Genomic DNA, 20,333 nt, shown 5'->3' with positions numbered 1-20,333 from the left:
CGCATCATTAAAATATTCCAACCAAGCATAAAAGGAAAGCTTTTTCGAGATCAAATAAAATAATCTGCCGGCACGTACGAAAATAAGTTTTTAATCGGAGTGCGGAAAAGCTGCTCTTTTGAAGTGCTGACTTTCATCCGAAATAATACGTCAAAAGCACGAGTCAGGCGGCGCAGAGAAGAGTCGCCGGTCGTCGCAATTTCCTTTCGCCCGAATTGACGCTGAGCCCGAATGGCGGAGAGCACTGCAAGCGCGTCTAATTGGGCGAGCGGCTCTCTCTCTCTCTCTCTGGTGCGCGCGTGTGTTTGCATTTGGTGGCATACAGAGTGAAGGGTTAATCGAATGAGAAACTGACCGCCGACGGGCAGAGTGGGCACGCAGTCGACCCGCACGTCACTGGCAGCGCCGCTCTTGGCGCCGCTCACGTACACGAAGCAGTACTCGAGGTAATTCTCGGTGAACAGCGAGCAGGGGAACGAGGCGCTGTGCTGCCCTTTGGTCACGCGTTGCTCCGCCACGTACATCAGGCCGCTCGGCTCCACGGATGCTGCGGCAGTTTCCTTGCGCGCGTACACGCGCACCCGGTCCGCGTTCGCCAGGATGCACTCAGGGTACGTGAACAGAACCGTGATGTTCCGGTCGCCGCGGTTACCTCCACCGGCTAGAACAGAAAGAAATTCATCCGTAAAATTCACAAAATCTGTCAATTTGGTATTAGTATAATTCAAAATTTTCAAATTTTCTCTTAAATTTTGAGCGCTTGACCACTATTTCTTGGCAGATTTTTATTTCTCTCGTCAAAATCTGTCCAACAGCGTGTGAAACCATTAAGGGAAACTATCTTTGTTGGGAAATAAAATAAGATTTCAAGTAAGGAGACAGTTTTATGACAAATTTTCGCTGCTACTCACGTCAATTTTGGCTTCAAATGAATCCAAAGGCGTGAATTCATGTATTGTTTGTTGTCTAATTGCAGCTAAAGAGTTGGTTTATTGATTTATAGGCACAGAAACAATGAAAAGTTGCATTAAACCAAATTAATTGCGAAAGAAAAGACGGAAATCATTAAGAATTCTTTGCTTGAAGAATTCTCGACGCTGATTGGCTGACAACGCGCATGTCAGCATCTCCAGCGCAGTTCAAAACACATGTAAGCTGTTGCTAGGCAACCGCGGCAGCTGTTGACAAGCGTGTTGCGTCAGTTAATCAGCGTCCAGGATTCTTCCAGCAAAGAATTTTCTGATTTCCGTCTTTTAAATCGGTTTTAATCGAGTTTTGATGAATTTCTGCGATTGCAAATCGATTAATCAACTCTTTAGCTTCAAAATTAGGCACCAAAAATCGGTAGCAGAATGGCAAGCGTCTTACAAGAGGCATTTAATATGGGAATCTTTTGGCGGGAAAAGGCGTTTGTTTCATAATAATGGTGTCAATTGAAAATTATTTGAATTGATGGATGCAATGAACAATTTTGTAATTATAAAAAAAAAGTAAAAACCTTTTAGTTGTGAGACAAAATTGGATTTCAAGTAAGGAGACAGTGTTAACTTTGCAGCCACTTTTATAAAAAAAATTAGGTCAATTTTGGCTTCAACTGAATCCCAAGGATCGAATTCATGCATTGGCATAACCTCTGTATAAATATTGTAGACGTCTTTGGAGGTTGCGGAAGGAAATTCAATTCAATTTGAGCAGGCCACAAAGAACACGGCCTTCAGGAGTCAATGAATTCAACCTCAATAGCCGGCGCGCAATAATGGATGGCGAGTGGCGAGGGCGTGCAATTTCCTGGCAACACGAACTTTTCTCGTATCTCGTTACGAGTGAAATAAAAGCAAGGCGGCGGCAAGGCGAGGATGAATGATCCGGGCTTGCTTTCGCTTTCGGGCGTTTCGGTCTGGCGTGCATTATTCATTTGATATGCGCGGCGGCGGAGAGACCGCGCATTTGCCACAACATTATCATAATGATTATGCTAATGAAGAGGCTGTTCAAAAGATTAAAGGCCGCCACCGCTTGTTAAGCCTTGCTTCACTTTGTGTTGCGATGCACAAAGCCGGCGTACACGGAGTGTATTTTGAGTGGCGCGAGAGCCAATTTGCGATCCACTCTCCGCATGCAGCACCGAGGCATAAATTCAGAGCAGAGCGGACTGCGACTGCACTCACCTATCGACGCGGAAGGCAGCAGGTCGCAAGGAAAAATGCTCCTGGCGAACACGTTGAAGACGAACTTGTCGCTCCACTCGACGTGAAGTGCATGCGACTGCACCAGAAGCGTCCCTTCTGTAATTCAATTTATTGTGCGTTTCAATTAGCAGCAGGAAGGACTCTTACAAAGCAACTCGACAGGGAAGAAATTGGCAAATCTAGGTCGAGCACGTTTTGTGTTAGAGGAACGGTTAGCAAAAATATTTTTAAAACACAAACAGGAAAATAATGGTTGAATTGGAGGTTGGCAAATAATGCTCTTTATTGCATTAATATGGAAATGAAAAAGCTCACTAGGGGCACTTTTACAATTAGGGGTTGCCAATTTTGTGATGTGGAAATTGCATTATTGAATTTTCCGAATTCGAACGGAATTCATGGCATTTTTTCTTTAATTAGGTTTGAAATAATTAATTTCAAATGATCAAAAAGCCGTTATTTTGTTTAATTAGGGCATAAAAATTGGAACTAGCTGAGTAATACCAACAAGGAAATACATTTAATTAATAATTTTATTTTTTAATAAACTCATTAGTTTTTCTTACCCTTTGGCAGGCCCTCGCCAACGGCCAAGATCCAAATTAGGTAGCGACCGGCCTGTCCAAAAAGCTCACAGGGAAGATGGACGTCGAGCGGCGCCGTCACGTCCAGCCACACCGGCTCCGAGTGTAGCACCTGCCGAAAATTAGTTTTTTATGACTACATGTTCAACGAATCTCCCCGGCATACAAAATAACTCGAAAACTATAATTTCAAAAAGGGAATAAAGCGAGAGATTCATTTCGTTAAAACATCTACTTTATTAATTAATTACTGAATTATAATATAATGATCTGGGATCATTTTAAGACCAAATACGAGCCAATCCGATCAAAATCCTATGAGAATATAGATTTTTAACTTTGAAAAAAGTGATTTTTGCATTTTCTCCGTAAGGATTACACAGTAAATCAAAAATTAACCATTTTTTTTTCTTAACGGAGCAAATTTAAGGTATTTTACCGACTTCATCGCACGCTCAGGTTCACCGCCGGTCTGGAAACCGATTTTTAGAATTTTCGCGCCCATAGAAAAATTAAAATTAATTTTTTACAGTTTTTCGGCTTTGCGAGACGAAAATGTTTTATTTTTGTTAAAATTCGACCGTTCATCCGATCGTCGACCACGACCCCTCATCAGATAGGTATTTTATTGGGCTTTTAACCTGGGATACCCTAAGGACCTTTTTCAGGGTAACCCGACCTGAGACCCACTCCGAGGCTGATTTTTAATGCTTTTTCAGTAATTCCACACAAATAACGAAACTCAGCAACGATTTTTAACCATTTCCTGTCACCGACCTTCCTCAGGTCACGAGACCTGATATCTGTTTCTATGCGCTTTTGGTCATTTTCGCCGCCTCGATGGACAGTTGCCTAAAGCGCCCGTATGGGCCCCAAGGGGCGCAAGCCAATAATTTTTAATTACTATTTTTCGGATTAATTATTGTGTGTGAAACCAAGAGTCAAAGCAGGCGCTTGGTTATGCAACGTGTTGGTTACGCGTGCTGCGCGGGTTGCTCACTGCTCACCATGGACCAGTTGCTGCCGGGCGTGCAGCCGTCGGTCGAGTGTCCGCAGAAGACCAGCTGCAGCTGCAGGTGCGTCGAGTTGACGCCGTCCTCCTTGTGCTCGCTCAGCACCGACGCCGCCTGAGGGCACGTCAGCCACGACAACTTCACTTGGAAGCGCACCGACGACTGAAACGTCTGAAACACAATGCAAGAAGAAAGAATAAAAAAAACACTTGTGAAAAGGTCAGAAGGCTATTTTTTGCTACACACTCGTTGTCCGAACGTTCATTTGTTTGTTTTATGAGTAAATTTATTTGTGAAATTAATTAATGTATCTCGCAAACAAGGAAAACCGACATTAATTTACGTTTTGCAATGTTTATTCAAGTGATTTAAAGCGTTTGATGCAGCTTTGTGCTTCGAATCCATTTGCAAAATGAATAAAGAAGCTCGGAAGCCGAAATTCTGCGTTTTGGAGCATAAATTCGTTACCAAAATCGCGGAAAATTGGCAGATATTAATTTAGCTTGGCAGAGAAAATTTTAAAATTTATTTCAACAATTTCCAAGAAAAATTTAATTTGATTTTTGATGCAGTATCATAAAAAATCGACATTGAAGTGAAGTTTTTCATCTTTCTTCATGTCTGTAAGGAAATAAACAATAAAATTACTACTGTAATTGGACGTTTGAAAGTTTGCAGCCGGAAAGTGTCAGTGGTGCCTTTTCTTTCTCGAGACAATTGCCACTACACCAAACGAGATCCGTCAGTTTTCCGCGACACATTTCAAGAACGAATTGCAAAAGATGGGGATGCTTCAAGCCCATTATTTGTGCTCCGTGACTCGGAAGAGGAGCGTTTGAGCAATCAGAACAAGGAAAGAAAGAAAGCGCGCCGTGCTGAAGATGAATTTTTGTTTCCAGCAGCGCTCACAAGTGAAGAAATGAGATTACACGATAAAAGCTTTTCCGTTAATTACTGCTGAAGCCATTAAAATGACACTCATTCATTCCTGTTCGTGACAATGAGATGACGCAATTCATTTTTAAGCGGAGAAATATTTTTCTTATGATTAATAGCTAAAATTTTAAGAATAAAGGATAGCGTATTTAAAAAGAAGTGGGAAATATAGTCAAAGACGGTCTTTGACGAAGTTTCTGGGCACACCAATCGTTTCCTGAGGGTCGAATTAGGTAGAAAAGATATATTTTCTGATTAAAAAGTGCAGCGCGACGTGCGAACCTTTTTCCCGCCAAAACAAAATTAACGTATTTGCGAGGACTGCGCATGCGTGAGAGCTGGCTGGATGTGACAAAGAAGTCATTCGTACAGGCGGTCTCTCTGCAAGTGGTCAAACCAGCTCTCACGCATGCGCACTTCTCGCAAATACGTTAATTTTGTTTTGGCGGGAAACAAGTTCTTACGTCGCGCTACACTTTTTGGTCGGAAAAACCATCCATTCTACCTAACTCGACCCTCAGGAAACGATTGGTGTTCTCAGAAACATCGTCAAAGACCGTCTTAAATTTATTTAAAAATATAATAAAAAAATTTCCACTCACGTGCAGCAATTCTTTGGTGACATTGAGCAGTGTGACGTTGTACCATCGGACGGTGATGGGCGCCATGTTGGAGCCGTTGTTGTACCTGAGGAAGTAGGTGCCGCCGTGCCAGAAGAGCTTGCACGGGAAGTAGATCGGCGCGCCGTGGCCCTGGTGCAGACTCACCTTGACCTGGGCGCGCGGCTTGGTCGCATTTTCGCTGCTCAGCAGCTCGACCCAGTCCCGCGGCACGCCCAGGTCGCCGGATGAGTCGCTATCGTTGCCACCCACCGCCGACCAGGTCACGTTGAACAGCTCGACGCGCAGGTCGTTGCCTAGCGCCGTGATCTCGCCAGGGTAGCGCAGCTCGTAACATGCTGAAAGCAGAAAAAAATAACTTATTATCAAAACTCATAATGAACATTTTTGTTGTTATTTCTTAAGTAACGGCTGTAAAAATTGGTGAATCGACCGTTAGATGGCACATCAGGCTGATGGAAATGTAACGAAATGCGCGGGAATGAAATTATTCGGGCGGCACGCCCCTTTTTGACGCTTCTCATTGGCCGCTGGACTGTCTCCTGATTGGCCGCCATTATTTCGCCACCATATTGAATTCTGAACGGCGGGAACCAACACAGATCGCAACCCGGATCCCGGTGGGTATTACGACTGCGCAGAAGGTTTTGATTTGGGTTACGCATGCGCAGTGATGCGATTTGGTCTCCTTGAGAGATTTAGAAGCGATCTGAGCATACTGCGCGTGCTTAAGATGCGCACAAGTTTACTGCGCAGCTTCAAAATGGGCGTATATTCAAACAATTATACAAAAGTTAATTTAAACACATTGAAACTTGAAAGTCACCATTAATTCATTAATTTATCGTACCTGCAACTTCCTGAAATAACGGAGTAAATATGATTCTACATTTTGCAACTTGGAAACAGTCTAGGCAAAACTAAATCTTGTAAACATAATGTATTTCCGCGGCCGGCGGCTCAAACGGAACGCAAGGAATTAGGTCGATCGCGTTTACATTTCACAGCACGCAGCTCTACACACAAGATCCGTGTTGGGGAAGCTCAAGGCAGCGAGAGAAAATGTGCCCTTGGCGTGAATTTGATGTGCGGCGGCTGCTTTTGCCTGCTTCATCCGAGGGAGTGATTAAACCGCCCGCACAGAGAGCACACATGCAGAGGGTGTATACTATTATGCACCTTGCAAAGAATGGCTTTGAGCTCGCGAGTCGTAAAGATTAGTTATCTCGGCGTGCATGCACGCTCCGCCGCTGAAACTCATTACGACTTTGACGCCGCGTGGCGCATTATTTGCATTTACAAAAGAAATTGCCGGCAGAGAGAGCGAGAGAGAGAGACAGCGCCGATTTAAAATTCCGGCTCGTGTCGATTTATGGAGGCTGGGTTTCCGTCGAAATTATATTTCCGAAGGCAAAATGGCAATCGATTCGTGTGTTCGTGTGCATTATGCATGCTAGGTGTCATGGATATTGCCCGCCATGCACGCGTTTGGCAAAATTGGAAAGAAGGCAGCCCTTACGCAAACTTTCCTTTTCGTTTCTTCCCTCGTCTCTACTCCCGGTAATTTGCTTTTAAAATGAAAGTTTGTTCTCTGAAATTTCTGATCATCAATGCTGATCAAAGCACCCTCTTTGCGAAGAGTGCTTTATTTATAAAGTTCGCAAACTTTGATGTTTTAAAATGATGAATCAATTAATTATTATTTTCCCAACAGAAATTTCCACCGACGCAAAATTTACAGATTTTTTCCAACAGGAAAAAAAGGAACAATTTTTTTCTGAGGTTGTTCTCGAAGAAATTTACTTAATTTTGAGCATTTTGATTTTTTTTCAAACGGCCAGTTGAAATTTTCAGACGATTTTTTGCGAAAATGGTGAATTTTAGAAAAAAATTGCACAAAAGGAAATTTAATTAGCTCTCTGAATTTAGGCAGTTTTTGACGCTACTTAAAACTGCTGAATTTAAATCAGGCCAAAAACACACCCCTTTCGAAAATCTGCAATTTTTGAAAAAATAAAAAGTAGCTTTCAAGACGCAAAAGTACTATTTTTTATATTCTCACAATTAAATTTTCATAATTTTTTCCGCCCCGGAAGCAATAAATTTCCATTTTGCTCAAAAAAGAGGGCGAATAACCGGTAAAATTTGAAAAATTGGTCGGTTATGAAATATCATTTTATTTTAAATTAATAATCACTTTAAAAGTTTTTTTCACACCCTTTACATCAGGAGGAGTGAGTTTATTCTATCCTTTTTAATAAAGATAAAAGTAGAAGAAAAAGGCGACATGCAGCCATTTGTAAAAGTCCGTGTTAAGCCGGCTGCTTTCGCGAGTTGTGATTCGCGCCGGCAGTAAACACAACCCGGGCGAAATAAATAGTGCGTGGGCGAAATGCTCAAAGCAGCCCCTCATTCACTTGCAAACGACTCCATTTTTCAGAGCTCGCTCCGTTTCGCCGCATACCTAATGGGCAGACTTTCTCGCGAGGAGCCAAATATAAAGCTTCCGCAGCTTCCGGTCCAAAGTCTCAACCTAATGACACAGAGAAGAGGCAACGTTCGGACGTCTCTCGTGAATTTTAATGAACTCGCGCGCATTTTTCACTTTGGAACTCGTCTTCCGGGGCGCATTCCGGGCATCGATGTCCCTGAAGGGAGCTATATGCGAAGCTTATCTCGCAAGCCCAGATGTATGGCTGGCGCCGGAATTGAATTTCCCGAATGCGAAAGCGGCTCGCACAGGTTGACGGATGAGCAGCGACTCGACTATGCATATACGCGCGCTGCCTTTTTATCTCGCACCCCCTATCTCTGCCTGCGCCAAAGTGTATCAAGCCCGGCCAGGCACGTTCGCTAGAGTTCGCCCTCGCCGCCAAGTGCTCTCTCTCTCGCTCTCCGCATCTGGATGCTGGATGCTGGATGGACGCTTTGCCCATTCAGCTCTCGCACTCGCCTCTTGTTATTCGCGCGCTGTTTGCCTTCCGGCGACTGTCACACACGTGCCTCCACAACATCAAGACAAGTAAATCTCAGGAAGCAGCTCTTGCAATAACAAGTGGCTATATGACAGTAAAATTCAGCTGAAAATTATTTCTACTACAAAAAATATGTGAAAATAAACTAGGAATTTTTTTGTTTTTGCTTTTAAAAACATTATTTTTTATACGTAAGAATAATGAGACCATTATTAATAAACAATTATTTCAAAAACCAGTCTCAGGATTATCATTTGGCAGTTTTGGCTTTATATTTGGGCTCAAAAGTGGTGAAAACCTATGAAAAGACACTAAGTTCGATGATATTGGAAATTTACGAAATTTTTCATCTGAGGGTCACGTCAGGGACAGACCTTGAAGGTTGATTTTGATCTTCCTAGGTTCATCCTAGGCCCTCTTGGTATTACTAAGCAAATGAAATGCGTAAAAACATGCTTCAAACGAACTAGAGTGAACTGCGCATGCGCGGTAAAGTGGCTTTGAGCCGGTTTTTAATTTTCAAATTGGAATTGCAGCAAAAATATCGCGATTTCACCTTTGAAATTTGGTGTGCTTGTGCAGAATTTCATCGGCTACATTTTAGCCCTGAACCCCGAAAAAATCTAAAGGGGTTATCATCCCTTAATTTTGAATTTTCGAAAAAAGGTCGCAAAAGGTGACCTTAACCTTCGACCTGCGAATTTTTTGTGAATTGAAACGTTTTTCAGGATCAAAAACTAGGTTGAATTGTGAAAATTTCTAGGTGATATCTCAACGCAGTCAAGAGTTAAAGTTTAGAGTTCGACTTTCGGGGATTTTTGAGATACCGAAAAAATAGGGAACGCCCCTTTTCCGAGATTCAAACCTGGAATTTATTTAGCAAATATAGAAGTGTCTCCTAAAAAAATTGAACGCTGAAAAAATTCCGACCTCCAATTGCGCGTTTTTTTTAACAAAAAATGAAAATTACGTTTGTGTATAAAAATCGAAACAATTTTAAATGATTTTGAATCTTTTACTCGTCGGCGAAGTGTTTAAATAACACAAACAAATTTCCCTCTCTAAACCAAATTGATTTCTTAAATCTATTTTAACTAAAAATATTTAGGATCTACATTTTTATTAATTGTTTTGCTTGCATACGTGCATTTTTACTTGGAACTGAACGTTTTAATTAAGTATTCGTTCAAATAATTTGATTTAGTTTACTTCGAAGAATTAATAATTAAATTAATTTATCATTAATCTTGCAAACATTTTTTCAAATGTTAAATCTTTAAAGTAATTAAAATCTTTAAAGTCAACATTTTTGTGAGAATTTTTTTTGGGTAAAAACCTAGGCAAAAATTTGACAGCTGTAGACATTTTGAAATTAAATGAATAAATATAATCGAATGAAGAAACTTGAAAGACCTAAAACTACTTTAATTTCCTTTTTCGTTTTTCTGTGAAAATCACATATTTCACTTCTTGCTTCAGTGCTAAAATAATTTTGGGCAGGGAATTTTCAACACGTACAAAGTTATCTGCTCTAAATGCACAAATGATGCAGATATAATCTCTATATGCGAGCGAAAATAATTGGATCCAGATTGGAATCTAATGCTCCATTTGCACCACCTGTGCTGCAAACTCGAGTTTTGGTTGTTGCCGCGCGCGTGATATCTCCGTTTCACGCGGGTGTGCCGATCGATAGTTTGTATGTGCAAAGTGCCATTAGACGCGCGAGTTGGGAGCAAAAGTTTTCGAGATAGTTTACGGGACGAGTGCATGCATTTCCGTGCAGACCTCTAAACACACACTCGCACACACGGAGCGCAGCAGAGAGGCGAGAAACAGCAGCCGCAGCTTTCCGACTCAGGCCTGCTATATAATTTCGAGTTTATGCTCGGCCTCTTTTATGATCCGGCTCACATTTTGGCTCAATAAGTTCTCCCCGCGGATGCTGCCTGCGCGCCAAAGTAAAAGCAAAAGGTAAGGCGTGTGCTCCGCTCCACCGAGGCAACGGAAAGCGAAAATTGAAATTGAAGAGCAGAAAAAGAAGCCGGAGGAAAGAAGAAGAAGAAGAAGTGCGTGTTGCTAACATCCCTCTCGTCTATTCATTCAAACCGCAAAGAATTTTTCCTTAAAAAATTTCCTCTAAAAATTAATTAAAAAAAACAAGCTGAGATTAAAAAATATTTATTTTCTCCAAGTTGAAGAGGGTCTTCCTAAATTCCTCGAATGTCCAGTTGCCTACCAAACGCAGAAGTTTCAAAGTCCCTTGTTTTGTTAAGAAAGAGCAGGCAGGTCAGTGAAATGTGAAACTTAATACAGCCCCTCAAAGTGGAAGCCTGGAATTTCTCGGGAGGGTTTTGCCCCATTAAAGGAGCAGTGTAAGTGTATGCGAGGGGAAAATTTTCCACATTTGTTCTGCTAAACGCGCAGCATCCAGAAACCTTAAAGGAATCCGCAGGAACTTTTGCTTGAAACTTCTTGTTTTAGTGTAGAGAAAATTACGAAAGTCTGTATATTAACTTTAAAAGCAGCTCATCCGGGAGAACATGGCAGTACTATGAACAATGATTAGTAAAAAGCTTTTCTCGACGGTTAGAACTCCATAGAGACGAAAAATTAGTATTTAAATTAAGTCAATTTTCTTCGTGATGAACAAGGATTATGCATTAAAATTGTTGTAAGGGCGTGGTTAATTCGAAAAGTGCCTCAACTGCAGCGCAATTTTACTGTAAAATTAATTTTCTAGCTCTTGGATTTCAAAATTGTGTTTAAAAATCGATAAAATTGTCCTTGAATAAGGGACTCAAAAATTGATAAGAGAAAAAATCCGTTACATTTCTTTAGGGGCTGTGTGCGTCCCTAGCTGATGAGCAGAAAACCGGTAATTTGGTCTCGTCTTGCAGATAAAGAGTTGTTTCATCGTTTTATAATCGCAGAAATATCATAAAAGTTCATTTAAACCGATTTAATTGAGAATAAAAACACGCAAATCGGTGAAAAATTCTTTGTTTAAAAAAATTCTTGGCGCTGATTGGCTGACACAACAAGCACGTCAGCAGTTCCCGCGCAATTTTCAATACATAAAGTGCCGTTGCTAGGCAACCGCGGGAGCTGTTGACATGCGCGTTGCGTGCAGCCAATCAGCGTCGAGAATTTTTTTAAACAAAGAATTCTTGCTGCTTTCTCCTATTTGCATGACTTTTTTCGCAATTATGTCAATTTCTGATGTGGTTCTGCGAAAATAAATCGATAGTACAACTCTTTAGCTGCAAGTAGAGACCAAACAATCGGTTTTCTAACCATCAGAAGCAAAATGGTTAGCGTTATACCAGAGGAGGTTCTTAGACATGGAAGGAAAAAGCGTTCGGTGACTTTTTTGAGTCTGCTTGTCCCTCTCTAAGGTATCTAAATAGTTTAAATACAGTTCAACCTTTATGAAAATAATTTCACCTTGCTTTATGGAACATTAAATCAAAATTTAATTCATGAAATGCTTAAAATTTAAGAAAAGAATTTACTTCATTTCAATTAGCAACTGTCTTAAATTAAAAAATTAAATTTTAAAAATAAACAAATAATATTACTGCTCCATGGAATGAACAAAATAATAGATAAAGTTAATCATTGGATTGAATTGTTGATTTTACCTGCGATGGCGGCGAAGGTTGTGAGGAGGGCGAGCCACGCGGCACACAGGCTGCTCATCCCTGGTGGTGGCTGGAGTTAGTCTACCCTGGTGACGATGCGATGCTCGTCGCTCCTGACTCGGCAACCATTTCTGCAACAGACAGACCAGAAAAGCGAGCCATTAGCGGCGAAATATCGCACTTTTATTCGAGGGTCGCGCGCCACCGACCAGCCAGCCTGCCAGAGAGGTGATTTTCTCGCTCGACCGGCTTTGGCAGCCATGGCAGGGCATAGGCGGCGCCGGTGAAAAATTGCACTTTGTTTCAATGGGGATGAACAGAGAGAGAGAGAAAGAGAAGCTCGATTCAATTGCAGCCGCCGCGATTTATACTCGCTCAAAAACAAATGGACTTTTCTCATCTCGCTCCGCCGGTGTGCTCTATTATATAGGCACTGGAGATTTTTTATTTTGTCGCAGCAAAAGCCGCGGGAGGTAAAACGATATCAATCTCTCGCGCGGAGTAAACAGTTTATTTTGCGGAAGAAAAATGCAAATGGGACAGATGACTCTATACCCCGTTTTCAATTGATTTATAAACCCTTCTGGCTTGTATATCAAAATGCCTGTTTATCCCAGAATATTGTTTTCTCTTGTTCAACTGGAGAAATAAAATTGGCAAATCAAATGTGGTGTAAAAAAACAAGGTGAAAAGATGGGGAAAAGCATTTTTGTAATATTTGGACCTTAAAAAGGTGATTTGTTTTTGCTATTAATATTTTCCTTCTCTTTCTACTCGAGTCCATCCCCTTATTTTCAATCTCTGTCCTTTTTTTCTAATTAAAAACCGTCTTTGACCAAGTTTCTGAGCACGCACCAATCGATATTCTTGATGGTTTGATTTATTCAAAGTTGAAAATCCTTGTAAAATGCCAATTTTACGATTTTCCTGCTCTTTGCGAAACTTTTTACCACGCCCCCTTTATTTAAGTTACTGGGAAACACGCCCTCATTTCAAAATTCCAGTGATTTTTCAGTTAAATTGTCAAATTTTCCAAATTTTCCGGAGAACCGCGCCCCCATTTCAAAATTTTCCGTGAATTCTGAGTCGAGGTTGTTTATTTTCCCGCTCTTTGCGACACGTTCCAAACCTTCTTGTAATTTTCCTAAAATTCACGGCCCCAATTCGAGATTTCCGCGTGTTCTCTTAATAAAATTGTTTTAAAAGTTTTTCATGCCACGCCTCCTTTTCAGTTTTCCGGACAACCACGCCTCCATTCCAAAATTCCATCGATTTTTCTCACAATTTTACGATTATACCAAGCTTTGCGTTCATATTGTTTTGGCGGGAAAAAAGTTCGCACGTCGCGCTGGACTTTTTGGTCGGAAAAAATATCCAATTTACCGAATTCGACCTTCAAAAATCGATTGGTGTGCTCAGAAAATTCGTCAAAGACGGACTTAAACAGATAAAGAGGTCCATGAAAAAAATCTAAAACGTTTTCAAATCAAGTTATCGAGCTAAAGGTGTTATTTGAAAAGTTTCAGACTGTGAGAAACTTAAATTTGATGGCAGAATCAAATTAAAACTGCTGAAAGTGTGTACTTTAAATTAATAACTAGTTTCTCTCCAATTTTATTCCCTAAAATTTGCGGAATTTTCATAATCTGACGACTTTATTTTGGAGAAATAACCGAATTGAGTTCAGATTATACAGATCAAGAGGAAAATATGGGGTAGTGTGTTCTTGACAATGTCAGAAAGAGATTGTCCGACGATAAAGAACCGGCACTCCACCCGCCATATGATTTAGGGAGGCGCTGGTATAGAAAGCAGGCCCCTAGGTCAGCAGTTTAGGTGGCCCAGAAAACTAATAATATATTTTTGCTAGACGAAGAGTTAATCTAGAGTATTATTTTTTGGTGCTGCGCCTCGGTGGCTCGTCAAAATATGAAATAAAAAGCACGTCTCCGAGGATGGGACGCAGCGCCGAGGGATCTGCCGCCCGTCCGCCCGCCCGCGCGGCGAGCGAGAGAGAGATAAAAAGCGACACGTATATATCCAGAAATTGCGGCCATAAAAGGAATAGCCTGTATGTGCAGAAAGCAAGCCGACTTGGCAATAAAATACGGCCCTCCAGCCCTCCTTTTAATACATATATTCCGCCCGGTATGAATTGCAGCACCGGCGACGCAAAAAAAAAATATTTCACCATGGCGTGTGTGCGTGTGTGCGCGACTCTCTCTTCTTGTTTTCCTCTCGGGAGATGCTTAAATATTGAAATATATGAGCGCACATCAATAAACCATCAGCGAAATTGCTGTCAGCGGCGAAATAGATGGTCTTTTTTTCAAAACTTTTGCTAGTTAACCCAAACTGACCTATTTTTCCGTATACTTCTGACCAAAATTGCCCCAAAATCAAATATTTTGAATTTTACCAGTTAATTAATTTCTTGCGGGGTGAGAAAATTATGAAATTTTAATTTTGAGAAGGTAAAATATAGTACTTTTGAGTCTTGAAAGTTATTTTTTATTTTTTCAAAAATTGAAGATTTTCGAAAGGGGTGTGTGTTTGGCCTGATTAAAATTCAACAGTTGAAAGTAGCGTCAAAAACTGCCTAAATTCAGAAAGCTGATTAAATTTCCAGTTTTTTTCCTATTGAGCAAATTTTTCTAAAACTTACTATTTTCGCACAAAATTCATCTGAAAATTTGAACTGGCCGTTAAAAAACCTTTTAAAATTTTTTTGGGAAAAATAAAAATGCCCAAAAGTAAGGCAATTTATTCGAGAATCATCTCTAAAAAATCATCTAATTCAATTTAATAATTACTATGATCACACCTTGTGTAACAGCGGGAAAGTGCGTGCCACGCCCCCTTCTGTTGAATAATCAGATGTTTTTTTGCCCGTTTTCTTTGAAATTTTTATCGCTGACCACGTTTTCTCACATGATTTGGAATCCTCTGATCGAGATCTATCTGCCAGTGTGAGTCTTTCTTCGGGAAATGCGCAAATTCTCAGTGAAAATCGCGATTGCAAAATCCTTTGAGAATTCTCCATTTAAAACATTGCTAACTTTGAGGCCGATTTCCTCCAAAATTTATTTATTTAACCGTACATACAATCCATTTGCTGGGAAATTCACAATTAGCAGTATCAATCCTCTTTAACCATATGGGAAATCTAAACATTTTGAAACAGTGGATGATCTAGAAAATTTGAAAGTTATTCTAAACTTCGATCAACTTTATTTACCGCATCGCATTAATGAATTCAAAACAAAGTTGAATATTTTATTACCTGACGTTTCGCGGAGTTTAAATGTAAAGTTAAGGCGCATAGAAAACTTTGGTCTATAAGGCAAAGTTGAAGCAATTTAAGCCGTGACAGGAGTTAATCAATGAATATTTTACACGTAGACGCGAAAGCTTAGCTTTTCTCTTCAGGAATTTTCCCCGAAAATTTATTCACCTCTGGGGAGCGACGACGGCGACAATTTGGCGCGAGACTAAATAAAGCGGCGATAAATCTAGCGCCGACTGACACGCGACACATGCTCCGCGCACTCGAAACTCATCTCGGCATCCATCAAAAACGTCCAATTCGTGTGGTTTTCTTTCGGATCGAAATGAAAATTGGGAAAATTGCCACCGGAACAAAAACAACAAGTAAGTCGCTGACGACGCAGGCAGACGCACAAAAAACGTACGTGCTGCTCTCGTTCTTGTTTACCCTCCTTCGCCCGCCCGCCATCACGGCTCCTTTTTTATTTGCATTGATCAACAGTTTGCTACCAACACACACGCACCCCTCGGGGATAAGTGCATGCGCGTCTGCCTCTTTTGCACGAACAAAACACATAAATAAAGTAGGCCAATTATTATTTCCGAGAGTCGAACCGCGGCGCCAGGTCGATAACCTATCGGAATTATTGGTAAAATCGCATTTCAGCGGGAGATTGATTTCAAATGCAATTGCAATTGACACTTAATCGCTTTTAAATACAGGTTTCAGGCACAAAGCGAGCGTATGTCATTGCGCCGGGATAACTTGCTGTCGCCGGGGTGGATGATTTTAATCCTGGTATCGCACGTTCAGCAGCCAGACATTGCTATAAATAGGCTAAACTGTCCGAGGGTGAATGATAAATTTATGTCACGCAAAACACGTATTTCATATTCACGACCATTACTCAAAATTTAAATCAGATATGTAAATAAATATAATTTTATTTTTATAATTTGCATCAATGATAAATGAGTAAAGCCTGCAATTTCCTCAAAAGATGTGTTGGAATTTAAAATTGTCGAAAAAGAGCGATACTTTGGAGCCGATTTTCTCAAAAATTAAAACGTCAACCTGGAAAACTATTAGCTTTTTCTTCATTTTTTGAGGAAAGGTAAAAATTTCACAAATTTTGGAAATTTTTACGTTTATATTGCAACAGGAAATTGTTAAAAATTGTAAGTTTTGTTTGGTAAAATAAAATTCAACCCTCATTTAGAAAATATATCCGAGCAATGAAATTGGTTTCGAGGGTCTAAAATTTGCAACCCAGACAATCGCAGAGATAGACGAGTTCCATTCCATTCCATACTAAATCACGCACACTGGCGATCGCATTCCGGCAAAGCCGCACGGGAATCAATTAGCCGAGAGCTGCTTGTTGGGCAATCAGTGAATTCCATTCGAATCGAGCGTGAGGCAAAAATAAAAAAAACTCGGTTTGCAATTAACGTTTGGCGCTGGGATCGGAATTCCATTTGGCAGAGCGCGCAGTGAAGGAGTAGCTTAATATTTGGGTCTGTTAAACTCATAATTCATCGCGGCGTTTTGCGCAGAGGGAGGCAGAGGGAAAATCGTGCTTTTCGCCGGGCGGGATCTGCTGTGTAGTGGTACGATTAACAAAAGCAGCAGCAGCAGCGTTGCTGAAAAAGAGTGATTTATCGGCGGCTCAACTGTGCTCTCCAGCCAATCTGGCTCTCTCGCTGCCTGCTTCGTTTTGTTGTCAGCCAGAACAAAAACACAAGCGCGGACGGCGGACACTCAAAGTTGCTCCAATCCAAAGACCCCGACCCCCAGCACCAGTTAACCTGACAAAAGGCAACCTTTTATTTCCGCCTGATAAAAAATAATCATTCCATCTCCATCCCCGGCCCGGTTTTTACGATTAAATTTGTTCTGACAAAAGTTGTTCGATTTAAACAATTTTTCTAGATCAAATTTTTTCCAAACGAAGCAAAATTGAAGGGTTTTGCTGACTCCATCGCACGCGTTTGACAACCACCGGTCTGGAAACCGATTTTCAGATTTTTCGCGCCCATAGAAAAATTAAAATTAATTTTTTACGGTTTTTCGGCTTTGCGCGATGAAAATGGTTTTATTTTTGTTAAAATTCGGCCGTTCGTCCGATCATCGACTACGACCCCTCATTGGACAGGTCTTGGACGAGGCTTTGATTTGACATACCCTAACGACCTTTTTCAGGGTACCCCGACCTGAGATTCGCTCCGAAGCCGGTTTTAATGCATATTTTCAGTAAATGTTCGAGCAAATTTGGGGATACACTCGTCGACGGTTTTTTACCCTTTCCTCTCACCAACCTTCCTCAGGTCGCACGACCTGGACTGTTTTTTGTGGTTTTGCCGGCGCCGTCGCTTATATTTGAGTCTATTTTGGTTAATTTCGGCCTTGACGGAGAGTTGCCTCAAGAGCCCAAGGAGCGCATGCAATTTTTTTGGCATTATATTCAGCTGTTATGAAAACCTGTGCAAATTCTAAAAGCTGATGAAATTTACTAAGCCCAATTTCCCGGAAAAGCCGTTTGAAATGGTCAAAATGCAGCTGGATTCGAACTAAATTGGAAAAAATAAAAACTTTACCACTTTACAAGCCATTGAAATTCTGCATTTTTCCAATATCATTCGATTTCATATGTCAATCAATTTTTTTGTAATTCATCCACTTAGAAATGAAGTTTAAAAGCTGTATATCCGATTCTATCGTGTTTCGATTATAAAAAATTGAACAATTTGACCTGATTTCTCCGTTCCTCTCAAGGTAATTGCACAGTTATCGGAAACTGCGCGCGGATGCTCCGTCAGCCTGATTGCTGCATTGTGAAATAGGCATCAGATTTTCTGTTGAGGTGGCTGCAGATCGATTATTGTTCGCGGCCGGCTTTGACTTCTCCCCGAGGCAATCAACTTGATTGCAACTTGCGGAAACAAAGGCCGCGCGCGGCTTATTGATTCTACATATTATACAGCGTTCTCCACTCCTACAGTCCAAGCAGAAAAATATTTATTTACTCGCCATTGACTTCGAGACAGGAATAATTGATTTTGTAAGATTTCAATAGAGGTTGAGTTTTTACCCGAATTTCCCAAAAACCATAGAAAGATTAAAGCTTGGAGGCCTATTCAAGGTGAAAAAATTGTGTTAATATTAGAATATATTTTAATAAAACAATTTTCCTTTTTACAAAAATGTGCGAGGAATATCGAATTTTAAAAGCTTGATTTTCTGTTTTTAACCATTCCAAAACTGCTGTGAATACCCTTTTAGCCAAGTTAATCTTTTTTGTCCAAAAGCTGGTTCGAAAGTGTCCTTAAAAATAGTAGTTTTCCCAGTGCAAACATAATTTCTAAACTTGCTTAACACTCTCCAAGGAAATAAAGCGGAGCAGTGGCTGGTGGCTGCGCTGTGCGAATTGGCGTGAAAAACGAAAAAGGCGTCGCGCTCAAAGACCAAAGACGTTTCACGATCCTGAGGGGAATTAGAAGTTAAAAGAAGAAGTGTGCGTGTGTTGCCCAAACTTTAGGTGGCTTCGAGTGGGCAACACTTGGAGCCAATGGGTCCCAACTTTGCGGAATAAGAAGTCTGTTAAATACTGCACTCGTGTCGCACGTGCACGCCACAAGCTGTTCTATAGGTTCCAGAACGATCAGTTTCAAATTAAAATGGCAATTTTCAATATATTTATGTCTTAAATGCGGCAAATTGCGCTGCCACATGAGTAAAACAACTGAAATAATCGGAAATATTGATTCTCGCATAGAGTTTGAAATCTCACGCCCTTTTTTAAGCTGCGCTGTAAACTTTTGCTCATCTTAAGCATGCGCAGTATGTTCAGATCGCTTCTTAATCTCACAGGGAAGCTGAAATTCATCACTGCGCATGCGGGAACAAAATTAAAACCTTCTGCGCAGTCGTAATTCCCAACGGGGGCCAGGTTGCGATCTGTGTTGGCTCCCGCTGGTCAGAATTCAAAATGGCGTCGAAATTATGGAGGCCAAGCAAGAGACAGTCCAGCGGCCAATCAGAAGCGTCGAAAAAGAGGCGTGCCGAGCTAATAATTTCATTCCCGCGTAATTTGTTACATTTACATCGGCCTGATGTGCCATCTAACGGTCGATCCGCCAATTTCTGGGCTAATCAGCTGTTATACTAAAGAAATAACAACAAAAATTCATTGTGATGAAGGTATTTCCATGATTTCATTTGAAACTTTCCCGCCGTACCCTCTACCGGACGCCATATCTGCACGTTAAGTGAATCCGGCTCCCGGTGGGTTTGAAAATACTTATAGGAGAATTTTTGGACTTAAGTTAAACACGGTTCCATTCTCGCAGGGCATGGTGGTGTCTGATAATAAAGAAAAAGTGCAGCGTGGAAGAATCCAGGCCGCTAAACCACGAGGAGTTTCGTGCTCGTCCGTGGCGGTTAGTCACGTCTGCATTGGTCGGCGCGCTGCGCCGCAGCCAAGAGCACAAATTCAATGGCTCGCCTAGCTCTCGTGTAGCGTATAGTCGTGTGTGCACTGCATGTAAGGAACAATTCGCCACGATATCGATTTGCGGCCAGCGATAATTTATTTAGGCGCAAAAAGGGATCAGCTGCGCTGGTGTTTCTCGAAGCGAACACTCTTTTCGTTCTTTTCGGCGATACCAAAAGCCGTTTGGCCGTTTACCGGTGTCCGGGGTAATGACGCGGCGCCGAAAATTGCCGCCCGGGGAGCGAAACGAGCAGGAAGACGCTGTGTCGCGGCCGCTCCAGGAAATTAAGTCTCTTTGAGCCTTTGACCAGCGCTCGCTCCCTTCTTTCGAGCTGTGCTTTTAGAAAATCGGGCTCCAAATGACGAATTTCGATTACACTGGCGGGCTGAATGGCTGAACGGAGGGAAAGCGGATGTGTGAAGAAAAGGGACGCGAAGAATGCCGAGTCTATATTGGAAGCGCCTGGAATCCGATAGGTATGCAACCCGCTCGTCGGCAATGCGCGGCGCATTGCCTCAACTTTGATTGCCGCCTTTCCTCTCGCCGCGAATATTAGAATTTCGTGCTCGCGCCTCTCCGACATGAACATTGTGTCAAAAATCTCGAATTCC

The 20,333-nt window shown here is 41.4% G+C and overlaps 1 protein-coding gene across 3 annotated transcripts in view; it reads right to left on the bottom strand.

The window, feature by feature from the left end:
• The window catches only part of gogo (golden goal), a 58,019-nt gene that overhangs the window by 15,021 nt on the left and 22,665 nt on the right, over positions 1–20,333 (bottom strand). For all 3 annotated transcript variants that reach the window (XM_065483755.1, XM_065483757.1, XM_065483756.1), the window contains exons 2-7: positions 11,962–12,092; positions 5,325–5,680; positions 3,781–3,957; positions 2,756–2,885; positions 2,169–2,285; positions 356–661 (exon numbers count right to left, since the gene is read on the bottom strand). In XM_065483755.1, coding sequence (XP_065339827.1) covers positions 356–661; positions 2,169–2,285; positions 2,756–2,885; positions 3,781–3,957; positions 5,325–5,680; positions 11,962–12,019 — 1,144 coding nt within the window. In that variant the 5' untranslated portion in view covers positions 12,020–12,092. The remainder of the gene's footprint in view (positions 1–355; positions 662–2,168; positions 2,286–2,755; positions 2,886–3,780; positions 3,958–5,324; positions 5,681–11,961; positions 12,093–20,333) is intronic.

This window comes from Cloeon dipterum, chromosome 3 (genome assembly GCF_949628265.1).
Source record: "Cloeon dipterum chromosome 3, ieCloDipt1.1, whole genome shotgun sequence".
NCBI classification, from domain to species: Eukaryota; Metazoa; Arthropoda; class Insecta; order Ephemeroptera; family Baetidae; genus Cloeon; species Cloeon dipterum.
This window is presented reverse-complemented; position numbering and strand designations above follow the sequence as displayed.